General features: G+C 39.8%; 2 protein-coding genes across 30 annotated transcripts in view; one reads left to right on the plus strand and one right to left on the minus strand.

Annotated features, from left to right (window-relative positions):
* Positions 1 to 9,727, plus strand: part of cast (calpastatin) — a 33,456-nt gene extending 23,729 nt beyond the window's left edge. For 25 of the 28 annotated variants that reach the window (XM_069712282.1, XM_069712358.1, XM_069712299.1 and 22 more), the window contains 25 exons: positions 51 to 107; positions 203 to 334; positions 550 to 684; positions 773 to 877; positions 1,085 to 1,201; positions 1,344 to 1,418; positions 1,522 to 1,617; positions 2,982 to 3,068; positions 3,178 to 3,282; positions 3,369 to 3,485; positions 3,622 to 3,735; positions 3,866 to 3,979; positions 4,155 to 4,238; positions 4,395 to 4,499; positions 4,679 to 4,795; positions 5,322 to 5,435; positions 5,524 to 5,631; positions 5,732 to 5,836; positions 5,965 to 6,057; positions 6,788 to 6,832; positions 6,947 to 7,081; positions 7,417 to 7,503; positions 7,760 to 7,789; positions 8,022 to 8,128; positions 8,238 to 9,727. In XM_069712282.1, coding sequence (XP_069568383.1) covers positions 51 to 107; positions 203 to 334; positions 550 to 684; positions 773 to 877; positions 1,085 to 1,201; positions 1,344 to 1,418; positions 1,522 to 1,617; positions 2,982 to 3,068; positions 3,178 to 3,282; positions 3,369 to 3,485; positions 3,622 to 3,735; positions 3,866 to 3,979; positions 4,155 to 4,238; positions 4,395 to 4,499; positions 4,679 to 4,795; positions 5,322 to 5,435; positions 5,524 to 5,631; positions 5,732 to 5,836; positions 5,965 to 6,057; positions 6,788 to 6,832; positions 6,947 to 7,081; positions 7,417 to 7,503; positions 7,760 to 7,789; positions 8,022 to 8,120 — 2,376 coding nt within the window. In that variant the 3' untranslated portion in view covers positions 8,121 to 8,128; positions 8,238 to 9,727. Of the gene's footprint in view, positions 1 to 50; positions 108 to 202; positions 335 to 549; positions 685 to 772; positions 878 to 1,084; positions 1,202 to 1,343; positions 1,419 to 1,521; positions 1,618 to 2,981; positions 3,069 to 3,177; positions 3,283 to 3,368; positions 3,486 to 3,621; positions 3,736 to 3,865; positions 3,980 to 4,154; positions 4,239 to 4,394; positions 4,500 to 4,678; positions 4,796 to 5,321; positions 5,436 to 5,523; positions 5,632 to 5,731; positions 5,837 to 5,964; positions 6,058 to 6,787; positions 6,833 to 6,946; positions 7,082 to 7,416; positions 7,504 to 7,759; positions 7,790 to 8,021; positions 8,134 to 8,237 lie in introns of all 28 variants that reach the window. The other 3 variants (XM_069712207.1, XM_069712274.1, XM_069712225.1) reach the window with 3 other exon arrangements.
* An 89-nt stretch (positions 9,728 to 9,816) lies between these two features.
* Positions 9,817 to 12,775, minus strand: cd8a (CD8a molecule). Of its 2 annotated transcripts, none has more exons than XM_069712454.1 (7): positions 12,681 to 12,775; positions 12,235 to 12,536; positions 11,790 to 12,113; positions 11,606 to 11,707; positions 11,402 to 11,509; positions 11,173 to 11,212; positions 9,817 to 10,569 (listed from the first exon to the last, which is right to left on the minus strand). In XM_069712454.1, exons 2-7 carry the CDS (start codon positions 12,281 to 12,283, stop codon positions 10,518 to 10,520), a joined length of 675 nt encoding a protein of 224 aa, XP_069568555.1. In that variant the 5' UTR covers positions 12,284 to 12,536; positions 12,681 to 12,775; the 3' UTR covers positions 9,817 to 10,517. The 2 variants fall into 2 exon arrangements, with proteins under 2 accessions (XP_069568555.1, XP_069568545.1); XM_069712444.1 differs by having other exon boundaries at positions 11,402 to 11,512.
* Between the last annotated feature and the right edge of the window lie 3,023 nt (positions 12,776 to 15,798).

Here is a 15,798-nt window from a genome sequence, read left to right on the forward strand (position 1 = left end):
AAAAGTAAATGTAAATCTTGTTTTTGTCTCAATGAAATATATAAAACAAGGGTCATGTCAGTGCCTCATCTGCTGGACGTGCAAACTTTGCACCACCTCCTGTAAAGGTAAAGAAAAATGTTAAAATCTCTGCAGTCACATTAAAGCAGCATCTGTATGCAGAAGCTGAACATTGTGTGCTTTGATATCATCTCTGCCGCAGACAGTTGAACCTCCTGCAGTTGTTCCTCCTGTGGCTGTGTGTCCTGCTCCTCCTGCTGACAAAAAAGCCAAGATGGAGAAAATGTCGTGCGATTTCTCCTTGGAGGCTGGACTTCCCTCTGCTCCCTCCATGGTAATTTCTTGCAAGGGTGTCTCGACTAGTCTGTAAAAGTCACAGAAATACAACCTGTTTCAATTGGGTGTTTTCAGATAATGTTTTCTTCGGCTAAGTGAAACATTTAAATGCTTAGAAATTACACTAAATTAAACATTTTACATTGTTATATCATCATTATGTTTGGATTATGATGTAATAATGCTGAATGTTGTCTCTGATGGCTGTTGTAGAAAGCAGCTCCTCCTGTGGCAGTATGTCCTGCTCCTCCTGCTGATAAAAAAGCTAAGTTGGATCAAACCACTGTTGATTTCTCTCTGAAGGCTGGAGTGGATACCAAAGTAGACACCAAGCCCAAGACTGATGCGGTGAGTTAAGAGAACAAACTTAATTTTGTCCTTCCATGTAGTTAAACAATTTTAGTCAGATTAGGTGATCATCATGCTCTCTCCTCAGGGTGGTTCTATGTCTCTGGATGCTCTCAGTGCTCTTGTCGACACGTTGCCAGCAGATTTACCGAAACCTGAATCTCCCAAACTCAGACCTGAGGACTTTGTCTCGGTATGGGGCCACAAACAGTCACACTGTCTCATCTTTCTTGATCTAAATCGCTTCTGTAGTGGAAAGTACAGTCAGGATTTAAGAGACTAAATGTAGTGTCAGTTTTGTTCAAGACAAATTTGAAAATGATTGTTTTGTAGAAAACATCCTGTTGGCCTCTTTTCCACCAAACAATGTCTTATTTTTGCCCCTTTTCCTGCTGTATAGGAGGACAAACACAAGAAGGAGAAGGGCGTGCGTGTTGGTGAGAGGGAGGACACACTTCCTCCAGATTACAGGTTTAACAAAGAGGAGCTCAAAAAACTACCTGCTCCAAAACCCGAGGTGAGACCGGGACAAGTTCACTTTCAGGGTCCTAAAGTTACACTTCCAGATGTTGAGCATGAACATTGACGTACAATTGTAAAATGAGTAAATCAATAACTGCAAGATATTGACTGATCCTTCTTTCTGTCTCCTCCTGCAGCCCACCTTGGGTACAGGTGAGGCTCTGGACATTTTATCTGGAGACTTCTTTACCTCTTCAGCTGCTCCTGCACAGGTACAGATCTGTGGCTCTGTCATTGGTAACAGCAGAAAAGAAAAATAATATGTGCACAGTCATAGTATGTATCCTGTTTAATAACGTCTCTTGGTTGTTGCAGAAAGCTCCGCCTCCTCCTGTTGATAAAAAAGCCAAGGTGGTCACGGTTTCTAATGATTTCTCTCTGGAGGCTGGACTCTCTGCTTCTACTGCCAAGGTACAGTACAGCAAAGTCACACCAGTTTTAACTTGGATGTCTCCTGGCTGGTTGAATCTCCATTTACAGTTTTCAAGGCTTGTGAAGAAACATAAGTACATTTTACAGATAATACGTTCTCAGCAGAAATGAATAAGATTTGATTTATTTGTAGCAACACTTGTTTGACATTTTCCCACGGACCTGTTGTCTAATTGATCTACAGTTTGCCAGAAACATGCTCACACCACCTCTATTTTTACAGTCAGATGTAAACACACGGACATTATACGCTCTCCCCAGTTAGGGTGACTCATTCTCTTCAGGGGTGGCATGACTTCATCAAGGATAAATGTCTATGAATCTGTTTGAAGGAAAGGAGGAGGGGTGGTCCTTAAGGTGGTCTTAAGAACTTCAGATCGTGGCTCATAAGAAATGAGACTTTTTCTATAAGTAACCCAGGTAACTGTCATCTGTACAGTTTGAACAAGTACAGCAGAAGCAGCATCACTTTTAATGGTGCATGTGATGGAAATCGTGGAGATGAGGTGAAGAAGGCAGTGGAGACGGTTCTGGGTGTCAACGCAGTGATGTTTATTGGCCGCAGCTCGATTGAGGAGAGAGGACACAACGTGTGGCGATGCCCGGTTGAGAAACCTCTCTGCCTGTACTCTCACAAGGGCTCAACTATGAGGAACACATTGGTTTCGATCAGGATAACAATGTGTCCTTGGCTGAATATTGTCAGTCAGAGTGTCAGACATGCTGTCTCCAGTGTGGCCACAATCAACACTTATCATGGATAGTTAGTTCCCATGGTTGGGGGGGGGGGGTGTCCTTTATGGGACCTTTACCCACATTCAGGGAATCAGTAGGGTCTCGTAGTATGTCAGGCTTAAACAATAGCGTTTCCTCGACAGTGCAGATCTACACAGAGCTTCCGGATGCTTTCCATTCGTGTTTACTAGATTTTGTTGGTCAGTGCAGTAAAAGTACTGATGTTGCGTAGCAGTTATTTTTAGCTCATGATGACATGCTGAACCTTTACTTCTTGTGGACAGTGTGACAGTTAGGGACCATCTCAGCTTCTTCCAGTATAAATGAGAATATTCACAAACGCATACAGGTAGTTTTGTGTTGCACCCATGCAGGTAGCATTCTAATTTGAGCCATCAATTGCCCATAAAAATTAAGCTATTATACAATGATTGCTTTACATATACTGCGGTAATAAAAAAAAGGTTGTATGGTAAATTATTTTTAAAGAATAGTAAGATGATAAATTACAGACATAGGGTAATGTATGCTTTGAGTAATATTACTTTCTACAGTGTCACTTTCCACTCAGGTTGTTACTCTAATGTCTTGTGTGTTGTCTGGTGTAGAAAGTGGAGTCCTCTGCAGTTCCTCCTGTGGCGGTGTGTCCTGCTCCTCCTGCTGACATCGCTCACGCCAAGCCAAAGGCTGAACAGGTGCGATAACCTTTATAGTTGTTTTTTCCCCCCTTCATTTCTTTCTCTCCGCATCTTGTTTTCCTTATCTGGGAGAGACATTTCATATATTCTTCTGTTTTCTCCTCAGGGTGACTTTATGTCTCTGGATGCTCTCAGTGCTCTTGGCGATACGTTGGCAGCAGACGAACCAAAACCTGAATCCCCCAAACTCAGACCTGAGGACATCGTCTCGGTACGAGCAAAGCTGCTCCCTGACACAGAGTTCACTTGAGAGTTCACAAAACAATGCCTCATGTTATCTTCGCTCCCTTTTTATAGGAGGGAAAATTAAAAATGGAGAAGGGTGTGCGTGTCGGTGAGAGGGAGGACACACTTCCTCCAGATTACAGGTTTAACAAAGAGGTGCTCAAAAAACTACCTACTCCAAAACCGGAGGTGAGACGAGTTCACTTTCAGGGTCCTAAAGTTACACTTTTGGATTTTGAGCATGAACATTGATGTACAATTGTGACATGAATAAATCAACAACTGCAAGATATTGACTGATCCTTCTTTCTGTCTCTTCCTCCAGCCCACCTTGGGTACAGGTGAGGCTCTGGACATTTTATCTGGAGACTTCTTTACCTCCTCAGCAACGCCTGCTGTCCAAGCTCCTGTTGTCCCCCCCTCAGCTCCTACTGCACAGGTATACTGTGAACCGGTTAGAAGTTCCTGCACATAATGTGCACACATTGTGGCTTTACAGGGAGTTGTCTCTCTGAGGACAGAGGTGTAAACACTGTGCTCGCACTAAAAACACTTTGTCTCTTTTCCAGACCAAAGTGGAGGACTTGTCAGCCCTGGATGTCCTCTCTGGAGAGTTTGTGGCTCCAACTAAAGCTTCACGAGTTCAGGCACCGGTACCTCCTCGTGCCATGAAGCAACCAGAGGTAAAACTGTTGGTGTGCTGGCACATTTTGTCCCTCTACAGAATTGGTGTCCTTACTGAGTTAATAGAATAAATAGCAATAATGTTGTTTTTGTTCTTCCTGCTCTTGCATCTTTTTACAATCATGTCTTTTTTTCAGTCGGCATGTCTCACAGTATGTCTCTGTGCTTCTGCAGGTAATGGTGTGTCCTCTAGAACAATCCAGTTCAGTTGATGTCATCCCTGTAAAACCACCACACACAAAAGCCAAGACTGACAAGGTAACAGAGGGTGCAATCTTTCTGAAATGTTAAATTTTTACCATGAATTTGTGATCTTTGACAATTACAATTTACAACTGTGTAACTTGCTTTGTATATCTTTCCTATGTATTTTGAAAAACTGGCCTACAAACTTCCTGTCCTGCCTCTCCTCAGGGTGGTTCTATTTCTCTGGATGCTCTCAGTGCTCTTAGCGACACGTTACCAGCGGATGTACCAAAACCTCAATCGCCGAAACTCAGACCTGAGGACATCGTCTCGGTATGGGGCAAAAACACATATATTGTTGTTTTATTATGTACATGTGACATATGTTAGGTAACATTATGTTTCTAATCCAAAAAACGATGATGTGCTTCTGTGACCTGCATCATTCTATGTGTTTTTATGCGTTTAGGGGGGCAAACTGAATTATTTTTTTACTTTTCTTTTCTTTCCAGGAGGACAAACACAAGAAGGAGAAGGGTGTGCGTGTAGGAGAGAGGGAGGACTCACTTCCTGCAGATCACAGGTTTAAAAAGGAAGAGCTCAAAAAGATACCTGCTCCAAAACCCGAGGTGAGACCGGGACAAGTTCACTTAAAAGAAACAAGACTCGCCTTCTCCAGAAAAAGACTTAATAGATGCATTGTGAAAGCAGCTTATTAAGAACCACAGTGACGTTTTAAAGTTTGGTGACATCTAACGGTGTCCCTTTCAAGGAAGTTGTAACTTTAATGTACAACATGGTTCAAGTTATGATTTTAAGACAAACCATTGTCTTTAAAAAAAATAAAAATATATATATATATATTTTAAAAAAAAATTGTTAAACCCTAACCAAATGGTTTTTGCTAGTTTAAGCAACACTCCTGTGGGTCATGTGGGCTGAAACCAATATAAGCTGCTTTTTATTATTAGGGCACACGTTTAATGATCAAGGTGCAGGTTTTTTATTTGTTCTGTAATTAAACTCAAGCAATACATTTTTATGACAAACATTTTCTAACAGATTTTCATTAATGAGGGCAAAGAGCTCATCTTGGAAAAATTGAAATTTAGTAATCAGAGTTTCTGATTATTTTCTCTCCTTTCCTCTTCACAGCCCACCTTGGGTACGGGTGAGGCTCTGGATATTTTGTCTGGAGACTTCTTTACCTCCTCAGCAGCTCCTGCTGTTCAGGCTCCTGTAATCGCCCCCTCAGCTCCTCCTGCACAGGTACACATCTGTGGAAGTAATAAAACTATTTTAACGTTGAGAGTCACAGACTCTTTATGCAGTACATTTCATTCTGTCTCTCCTTCAGTCCTCTTCAGATTTTGCTCTGGATGCCTTGGCAGGAGAATTTATTCCCTCGTGTGCTGCTCCGGCAGTGAAATCTGCACCTTGTGTTCCCACAGACGCTGCCCTGCAGGTAAAGACACAAGCAAACTCCAGCCTTTTTAACTAACTAGACCTTCTATGATTCTGCAGTTCCATCTGAATCTTTTTCTCTGGTGTATTTATGCACTCAGCTGGAAGCAGGAGCAGACAACGCCCTCGATGCTCTGTCAGACACCTTGAAGGACATCACCCCTGCACCTCAGCCTGCCCCAGTTCCTACCAAAGACATTGTCAAGGTAGCCGGCAAGCTTCAAATGCAAGATTTAATTTTAAAAATATTTGCATTTTCAGTGCACTAAGAAAACAAAGTCTGCATGTTTTTTGGCTGCTATAATTTTTGTGGTTGTTTGTTTGGTTGTTGCAGGAGAAAAAGATCGTTGAGGAGAAGCTGATTAAGATGGGAGAGAGAGATGACACGCTGCCACCAGAGTATCGGCCCACTGAGGAAGACTTCAAGGTAAAGTCACAGCTGCTGAAAACAGATGGCAAAAGTAAATCAGAAAGTTAAAGTATATCTTTACATTTCAGAGGGAAATAATCACACTGGAAATTAAATTCTCTGAACAGGAAAACAACATGCTTTAACTTCCCTCTGTAGTCTGGTGGATTTATACTGGGAATTACATGATATCACCAAAAGCCAATGTACTAATAAATTTAACTGGCCAGGTTGTCCCGCCCTAAAAGGTAAAACAAAGATGCGGAAGATGGGAGAGAAACAGTTTGTACACACCCTCAGTGACCTCAGAGGAAGACTAATCGGGAAACAAATCAAACACACCTGTGTGGGTTGATAATGGGGGAGCAGGAGGTTTCAAAAAGTGCATACAAAATATATAATCACCTCATAATATGCAACACAGTATTACAGGTTACACTAATAGAGATGTGGTTAGAATTTGTACCTAAAACTGGCTTCAAAATATTGTAGCTTATATTATTTATATTTTAATGCATCAGTAATAACTAATCAGTAATGTAAGAACACTAACTGTTTTATTTTTCTGTTGGTACTTGTCATGTCATGGTAAAATGAATCCAATGGTTACTGTAAATCTTTAAACATAATTTAATGCCTAAGGAAGTTTAATTGACAGTTCATTGCGATGTAAATTGTTATATTTATTTATAGTGCGTAGTTAATTGTGGCTTTCCTGTGCATAATATTCATCAATTATATTTTCCAGAAAATGGCAGAAGCAAAGACAAAAGCACCTGCAACACCCAAGAAGGTAGGATGATGGTGATGATGATGATGATGACAATGATAATAAAATGATACAAATGAAAAAAAAATAATGTTAAGAGACACAACCTGATGTTTTCTCTTCTCTGCCCTGCACAAGACTATGGATGACAAGACGGCCTTGGACCTGCTGTCCGGCGACTTCTCAGCTGCTCCCAAACCTGCTGCACCGGTCACATCATCTGCAGACGCAACAAAGCTGGAAGCTCCCGTGCTGGACTCCGAGCCCCTGAAGGTAACTGAGGAAATAAAATACAAACAAACTTCACTATCTCATCTACTTCTTCCAAACAACCATTTTGACGTGGCATAAAAGGAAAAGTACAGATTTCTAACTAGTATTGGCTAAATTCTATTAAGGTGAGACGTGTATTGTGCATCTCACCTCACTGTGAAACTAATTAGAATATGAACCATAGTTACAAAATAATTAATTCCTACATCTTAGCACTACTCTTCCTAGAGATTCATTCAAACAAATGCTTTTTTTTTATTTTTATTTTTTTATATTCATAAGAGCTGATTGTGTCTGATAAGTTAATCATTTCTTTATTTGTTATTCTTTCCTAGCCCATGGCCGGTGGTGTCCTGGACTCCCTGGCGGGCAACCTGCTCCCAGATGCCCCGGAGTTCAAATCTAAAACAGACAAGCCAAAGGTAAAAAGAAGCTCTGCATGAGATCAGGATGTAAGAGTCCTCCATCAGATGAATTTACTGATGATGAGTTGGAACAAGAGAAGACGAACAGTTACTCTTCTCTCCCAGCTTGGCGTTTATTGGTATAAATCTGCAGCAGTTCTTAACTCTGATTACTGCACACTTTTAGCTACGAGTTACAAATGGCGCCCCCTTGTTGACAAGCAGCGACTGCATCAGTGCTCACTGCCTAACCAAGGTGTCAACTTTGTTACAGGGCAAGAGCAAGTCAAAATCCAAATCTAAAGTAAGCACATCGCCTGCTGCATGAAGACCTGGATTAAGTTGGACATGCGCTGTATTAGTTATCGAATCTGTGCAGCAAAAACAAAAACGGTTATTGTTTTTGTTTTTTCGGTGCTCCTGGTGCCTTCACAAAGCAGCATGATGCACTCTTCTAACTCCGCTTCATGCATGCAAAGGCAGTGTTTCTTCTTTTCTTTTGTATGTGTCTTGAAACATATTTTTTAAACCTTCAGAGACACCATGCCGAGGAGCCATCTGCCACTGACCAGCTATCAGCCCAGCTAAGCTCAGATGTTGTGCCAGCATCTACAAAGAAGGGAGGCAAGAGCTAGGTCACTCGGTAAGGTTTGTTCTCATTTTTCTGCACAACTTTAGCCAATAAAATATGCAGTGTGCTGAGGATAGGCGCCCAGTCTTTCCACTGACTGTTGGATGTTTTAATGTTACAGGTTGTCTGTGTAATTTGTCCTCCGGACCACAGGGAGGCATCAGTGAGGGAGCTGCTCTTTGCTCTGGATAGTGATTCTTTATTTTTCTACATCATCAAGAATGTATACTGGATGAAAGACAAACCTAGACATACACAAAGCACTTGCTCAACAGACACTCACACACGGTACACACACACATACACACACATATAGTACAGGCATACAGCTCACATACACACATTCGGTTCCCACATACAGCTCTCACACACATACAGTTCACACATCTGCGTGCACTGCCTTTCTTGCTTGGTGTCACAATCAAAGATGAAGAGCTTTTGTTTTCTGTCTTTGGAGAAAATGATTTTTTTTTTTTTTTTAACATGAGCTGGGTGTAAAGAATGAGTGAACAGACAAAGAAAGAAAGAAGTGAGCCATGCATGTACATCTGATCTGACAATTTGTATTTTTCCACTGATGCACTCAATCACAACACACTGCTTATCTAAGCCTGGTGGTGCTGTGATGGAGAGCAGTGGTGACTGTCAGCTAGCATGGGAACAGTACGGAGGTGGTGTATAGTATCGGGATGTTTGTGCAATCTTGATGTACACAGAAAAGCCAAGTTTTCTATCGCTATGTGGTCAGATGCTGTTAAGACACTAGTGTACAGCTTAGTTTGCTTATATTTTGGACAATACATAGTTTACATTATTGTATTATATGTGGAGGATTTCCAGGAGGTGTTCTGCTTAATTCATTATCAGAGAGCTTTTGATTTTGAATATCTGTCAAGAGAAGGGTCTTTTGTATGTATTTGGCCTTGTAGAAAAAAACAATTACAGCGTCCAGAAGTGCACTTAGTGAACCGAGGTGGTTACAAGCTTTGTGAACCGTCATTGTCTGTATACTGTAAAAAAAAAAAAAAAAAAAGATTTCCGCTCTATGCAAGGCAACACTGTACAATTTACAAAGGGCTATCACTTTCACCTTTAAAGTGAAACGTCAATATAAATTTCCCAAGATATTTCTTCATGTCAAAGGTTTTGTGTGGGTGTGAGTCAAGATATGAGAGATACTTTATATGTGGGAATACTAATTAAAAACTGGAGCCATGTTGTCTGGTTCAATGATTTCTGCCAAAAAGGAGCTAAAAGTTACCATGAACATCCTTAATGTGTGGGGAAATTATAACTATTGCAGGAAGAATAACAAACACTGTCTTTCTGAAGGTGCAGGGGAAATTTGTATGAAACTGAGCGAGAACAGTCTCCTCTGAAAGCATTCTTCTCTACTCCTGACGTGTGGTTTTCACTCTGCACACAGCTGTAGCAGCCCACTTCCTTTTGTCTCAACGGGGGGCTTAAAACAAAACAAATGTATTTTCGCTCAAATATCGTACTTTTGGGCTGAGACCCTGAATGAGTGTTGGGGATGCAAATGAGTGGGTTTGATGTGTGGAAAAAAAATGAAATGAAATGAACTAATAAAGACACATTCAGTTCATTGCAGCCAGAATTATTGATTTTCTGAGTCCTATCATACTTTATTTTGTTTTTACAGTTTTTCCAGGTTACCACAATTATAACATACACATCGATAAAAAAAAAAAAGAAGTTTATTGTTCATTATTACTTTTCACCCTTTGAAATTTGTGAATTCATAAAATTCAAATTAAGTTTGTAAAAAAAGTGATTTTCAACAATAATGTTCAACATTTAAAGAGACTCCAACTTAAAATATTATTTTCAGTGATGATCGTTTTCTTAACTGTTTTTTTATTTTATTTTTGAGGGCATGTCGGGTACGGTAAGATGAGGTAAGGTCGGTTCAAAATAAAATGTGAAGAGACTAGGCTGAAAAAAGGAAGTTAGCTTTTAAAATTAAACATGGTCATTGAAAACAAAATCTAAAGAAAACCAAAAAAAGAATTATTTGTTTCAGTTGGAAAATGAACATAAACCACATTTCTGAATTCTAATATTATCAGGATCTTTTTCAGCATTAATGACGCATTAATGATTTTAGCTAAAGAGTTCAATCTGGACTTGACTGCAGTGTAATCAGCCATCGAACCTCAATGCAGTTAAATCCTGATGTTGACAATAAAAGCTTTCAGAGCATTTGAAGCGCTGCACACTTAAACTATAAACACCGTTTTATACTTTCTATCACAGTGTAAACGTTTTGAGTTTGCAACAAAGACTCGTACTAAGCAAGAAATTATTTATGCAGGAAGAACACAAAACCTGAAAAATAGGTGCAGTTTAAAGAAATGTCTGTTCAATTGCAGCATTTAGATTAAACGTGTCTGCTGGTCATCTTTAGTTTTTCAGGATCCTGCATCTGTGGCCTATATGAAATAAAAATATATAAGAATAATAATTAACAGCTTATTTCACAATGGAGTTTAAAAAAAAACTGGGCTGTACAATGGTAAGGGGTAAAAAAAAAACAATAAAAGAGGGCTGATTTTAGTGATTCTAGTTCACTCAGTATGTTTAAATTTCCGTTTAAAATCCATGAAAATATTTAAAATATTGTAAAAAAAACAACAAAAAAAAACAATTTCTAGTGTATTCTGTCAACATTTAAAAGTCTTTGAAACAGTATTTAGGCCTTCATGGTTGACAATATAAAAAACTAATTCTAATAATTTCCTACAAATAGTAACAGAGAAAATCTTAATTGGTACAAAGGGAAAAAAAAGTTTCAGCAGTTTTCATGAAACACCATTGTTTAAAATCAGCTTGAACATTTTAAATAAATCACAGGACAAAAATAAAGAAAAAAAAAAAGATTACAAAAATGTAAACTCTTTTCTTTTGGTGTCTGGGTGTGGTTCCTGTTGTTTGGGGGACTTGAACTATGAACTCAATATTTCCAAAATCGTGGCTTTAGCCCCAAATGGAGAAACAATATTGGATGTAAATAAATAATACAAATAATAACTTACTTTCTTTTGTGATGGTGTGGGCATCTCCTGGTTCTCATTTCTACAGCACATCAAAAGTGTTATTTAAAATGTACAAATGACCGTGTATTTGTTTAATTCAAATTTAAGGGGAACATTTTTTTTAATGTAAAATAATTTCCAGGTTTAAATGACAACATTTTAAATGAAATATAATAATAGATGTACATGAAGGCTCTTCTTTTAGGTTAACTATATTAAGTGGACTTACGATTGCAGTATAAAATGGTGAAGAGGAGGATCAGGAGAAGAAGGCCACAGCCGCCGGCCAGAGGGCCCAGTATGATGGGAGTACAGAACAGGGGAAGAGGGGCTGCTTCTGCTGAACATGAACTTATTAACCACCTGTTTGTCTTCACAGCATCACAATTAAGAATACGATCAAAAGAAGTCAGTGGGCTACACAAACATTTACCTCGGTTCCTCTGGTCCTTACAGTTACAGGGCGCAGGCGTTACAGACAGGTTCTCTTTGGTGGTGTGTATCCGTGGTGCTTCTGTTGGAACTTTCGTTTTTTCTAGTAAAGGAGGAACGAAAAAAATGAGAAGTAAAAAGTATATCATGAGATGATTTGACCAAGATTATGATATGAAACTCACCTCCCCGCAAGCGCGTGACATTTCCAAATTGCAGCTCGTTGCCTTTGTAAAGAGACGCGCAGATGTAAACGCCGCTGTCGGTACTAGCATCGAAGGACTTCAGCGTCAGAATATTTCGAGTCATCTTTGAATCATCGAAGATGTTAAGAAAGTTGGAGTTTGATGACTTTTTTATGCCGTTGGTGCTGAAAGATGCAATGAACTCCATTGTGGATGTGTCCAGCGCTCGAAACCAAATGACCATGTTGCCTCTAGGCTTCGCCTCACACGTGATCTCAACCTGGGCCCCTTTCCGTACTGTTGTTACAGGTCCAGCAGTGATTCCTAAAAAATGGGATTAAACAAGAGCCGTAATTCTCTGTTTTCAGGTACATCAAGAGCCAAATAATACAAATAAAACAACAACAATCAAATAACACTTATCCATTACTTAGGTTGAACTTACTTTGATAAAACGCCATAATCACCAGAATCTGAATCCATTTTTGGCCCATTTTAATCCTGCAGACGACAATAGCTTCTAAAAACGTCTCTGTGGCGTTTATTGGAGCCTGTCAGGAGATGATTTAGTGAGATATAAAACCACGCCCCAGCTGTAACCTTCTTCTCTGCTCTGTCAAATTGGATCGTTGCAGCGCAGCGCTGCAGAGGCCTCCTGCTGCAACGAGTCGTGGTCTGCACGATGGTTTGAAGTGGAGCCCACCCGATTTGCACTCCACTCCTCTGCTCTCTGGTTTGATCTACGCGCTATTGGTACACAAAAAGGAAGTCGTATAAAAGTTTAAATGTGCACATTAAGCTCGTGCAGCGTGGCGGCCCACTTCAGCAACTGCACAACATTACTGCACAAATCAAATGGTGAGTTTCAAGACAGCATGTGGGGAAATCTACCCTGCTGAAGTGACCTCCATCAAGAATCCCAATGCAACGGCTGTGGTTGACTTTGACCTTCCTCACGTTTGTGGTTGCTCATATCCCCCATAATTCCGAAAATATATTTTTACTCATCTCCCTGGGAAAATTACTTCTTGTGAGAGGAAACACAATGGTTTTAATCAGAGTTAAAAAGAAGAGTACAGGTGGGTTTCTGCAGCCTTTTTTTTTTTCAACAAAAAGATGGTAATTCTAATCTGACCTGGTTCTGACATATAAACAAACTGCCCTGAAAGTACTCGTTAACATTAAAAAAAAAAGAAGACAGTCACAAGACACAACACAAACATAATAGCTGTAAATGAGTATAAAACGTCAATACAATCAATATCAATACATTTCTATGTGAAAGAGGAAACGCATCTCATGTTCTGTCTGCAGACAGACATCTACACTGCTGTGATGTTCCCCTCCCTCCCTGCTGTTGTGCGTGGTTTGGTTTCCTGGTTCAGAAGACAAAAGGTAGGGTGGGGGAGGACATCAGGAAATGGCCTGTGTATAGCCTGACCCGTAACACACACACACAGCTTTCTTCTCTTTTGTCCTCGTCTGTCCTGCTAATTCTGGGTTTTCTTTACTTTTCAACCACTTATCTGTACATAACACCCACATGATCACTATGAATGTATTTTTCCGTCTTAGCACATGTTGGTAATGCCTTTCATTATAAACCTGAATTCATTTTTCAATTTGTGTAATTTATATTCTGGGACATTTCTCTGTTTTGGGTAGATATTTTAACCATCTGACAGGCATCACTGAAGTAACCTTCAAAGTTTAGCATCGCCATAACAATAGAGGTCAAAAACTTAAAAAGATAATATGTTGTATTACTCTGCAAACTAAACCTAATATCTAATGTAACAATGCGTTTTCATGCTGGTGCAAGATGATAATTTAAACCACGAGATGGCAGTAAAAGCAGGATTTAGAGTCATGTCTTTGTTAAACAGTGAATCTGAGAATAATGAGTCACTGAACTGTTTCAGCTCTGCTGCATTATTAGCCATACCCCAATCAATGATGTCACCGCAGGTGTTTTAGGCTGAAAAAAACACTTTAAGATTAAACAAAAAAGGAATGTAAAACACCTGCTGTGGCATCAGTGGTTAAAGTGTGCTTGAACACATGCTGTATGTTTGGACCCACACGCAAAACAGCAGCAGTTTAACATCTCAAATGTTTTCAGTGTTCTGCTGTTTATAGTGAGATAAGTCACTGTATGACATGTGATAGTTATCATGGCTATTGAAGCTCATAGAAAGTAATTTTATTAACTTGAGGGTGAAAGCCATGGCATGTAAACAGGGCATGTAAAGTCTCACAAAACATGTTATTATTATGGGAACAAAGGGATATTTTGGCAGCTTGACCTACTTGTGACTAAAATTCAGGATAGCTTAAACTCTGCTGCTGCATTTTGACAAGTCTTTTCAAACAGCATTAAAATGCCAGAGTATTTAAGAATTACAACCTGATTGAAGTTTCACATTCCTAGCTGTATGCACAATCTGTCAAGCTGAATTCAACACTCAACAAAAATATAGACTAAGCACTTGTGTTTTTTCTCCCATGAGTTGAAGTAAAAGATGTAAGACTTGTTCTATGCTCACAAAAAGTTTATTTCTCTTAAAGTTTGTTAAAATCTGTGTTAGTGAGCACTTCACCTTTGTCAAGATAATCCATTCAAATGATCACTCGCTTGAAACTTGTAACATCTATGGCATTGTGCTGCATGATAAAGCTGCATATTTTAGAGTGGCCTTTTATTGTGACCAGTTTAATGCACACACCTGTGCAACGATCATGCTGTTTAGTCAGCATCTTGATGTGTCACAACTGTCAGGTGGACGGATTATTTTGGCAAAGGTGAAAGTGCTCGCTAACACAGATTTCAACAAATTAGTAACCAAGATTTGAGAAAATTAAACCTTTGTGTGTATAAGTCAAATATTCTTTACTTTAACTCATTGCATTCATATTTTTTGTTGAGTGTAATAAGTAAAACTAACTAAAACTAAAAAATCGTGTCGTAAAACAGTATTTTCCATGAACAACAAAGGACACAGAAAAAATTAACCATCATGTTTCCTCCTGTCACTTCATGTGAAAGCTGGTCTAACAGCAGGGAAGTGAAACTCCCCTCAGATCGACTGAGATCAACAGCAGCAGCAGCTATGGCGCAACCCGACGCCCGTCCTATTTCCTGTTCAGTGATGGAAAACAAATGTGCTGATTTGGTGGGCAACAAGTGCTGACATTTTGCTCTTTTGTGGGCGATTTATCAGTTCCACAGGTGGGAGGAGGAGACAGACAGAAGCAAACAGGGATAACAAAGAAATACACGACTTTGTGTCCCGTTAACCTGCTGCATTTTATTTGCCCTCTTGGAGATGCTCATTACTATTGTAATTCAATTTTTTCATAAATTACTTTGACATTTATTTCAAATGAAACCTGGATGGAAAGCAGGTCGGTTTCAGTCTGTGTCATTTTCAGTAAGCAGGGGATTCTATTGACGCTTTGTATCAGAGGGAAGACCCAGTCAAAACCCAAAATGCACTCAGTTAGCCCACGTCACCTTTCCACATCTCTGTTTCAGGGTTGAATCACTTCCAAACACACCTGCATGGGCTTCCCTTTCTTAGTCACACAGAGGGTCTCCAACCTGAAACTTGTATATATGTGTGTGTGTGTGTGTGTGTGTGTGTGTGTGTGTGTGTGTGTGTGTGTGTGTGTGTGTGTGTGTGTGTGTGTGTGTGTGCGCCTATGTGGGGGGTGACCAGGGGAAGCCAGTGAGAAAAAGAAGACTGCATAGAAACACTGCATAGCCTGACATTAAAAGACACATCCTTATAATCTGAAAATGGCAGCAACACCAGTACCATCTGCTTGTTCACCACCAGTGTGGACCTCCAGTCTCTGATCTGCTGCTGTTCTGGCAGCTTTAAGCATTGTGAGATATGAAGTCTTGATATGGAAACCAAGAGCAGCCAAGAGGAGTAAGTAGAAACGGAGAGCCACACATAGGCTATATGTTAGCTCGTCATTTTTGAAGTGACTACGACTTCCTGTT

The sequence above is a fragment of the Brachyistius frenatus genome, unplaced genomic scaffold (assembly GCF_029030835.1).
Source record: "Brachyistius frenatus isolate BFR_SWC_R1_liver_20210118 unplaced genomic scaffold, ASM2903083v1 Contig_4, whole genome shotgun sequence".
Taxonomy (NCBI): domain Eukaryota; kingdom Metazoa; phylum Chordata; class Actinopteri; family Embiotocidae; genus Brachyistius; species Brachyistius frenatus.

Coding starts and splice junctions, on each gene's coding strand:
- cd8a (XM_069712444.1), bottom strand. CDS start 12,283: ATGGGCCAAAAATGGATTCAGATTCTGGTGATTATGGCGTTTTATCAA. Junction 11,708..11,789: donor TGTCACGCGCTTGCGGGGAG/GTGAGTTTCATA, acceptor CTCCTTTACTAG/AAAAAACGAAAGTTCCAACA. Junction 11,213..11,401: donor CACCATTTTATACTGCAATC/GTAAGTCCACTT, acceptor GATGTGCTGTAG/AAATGAGAACCAGGAGATGC.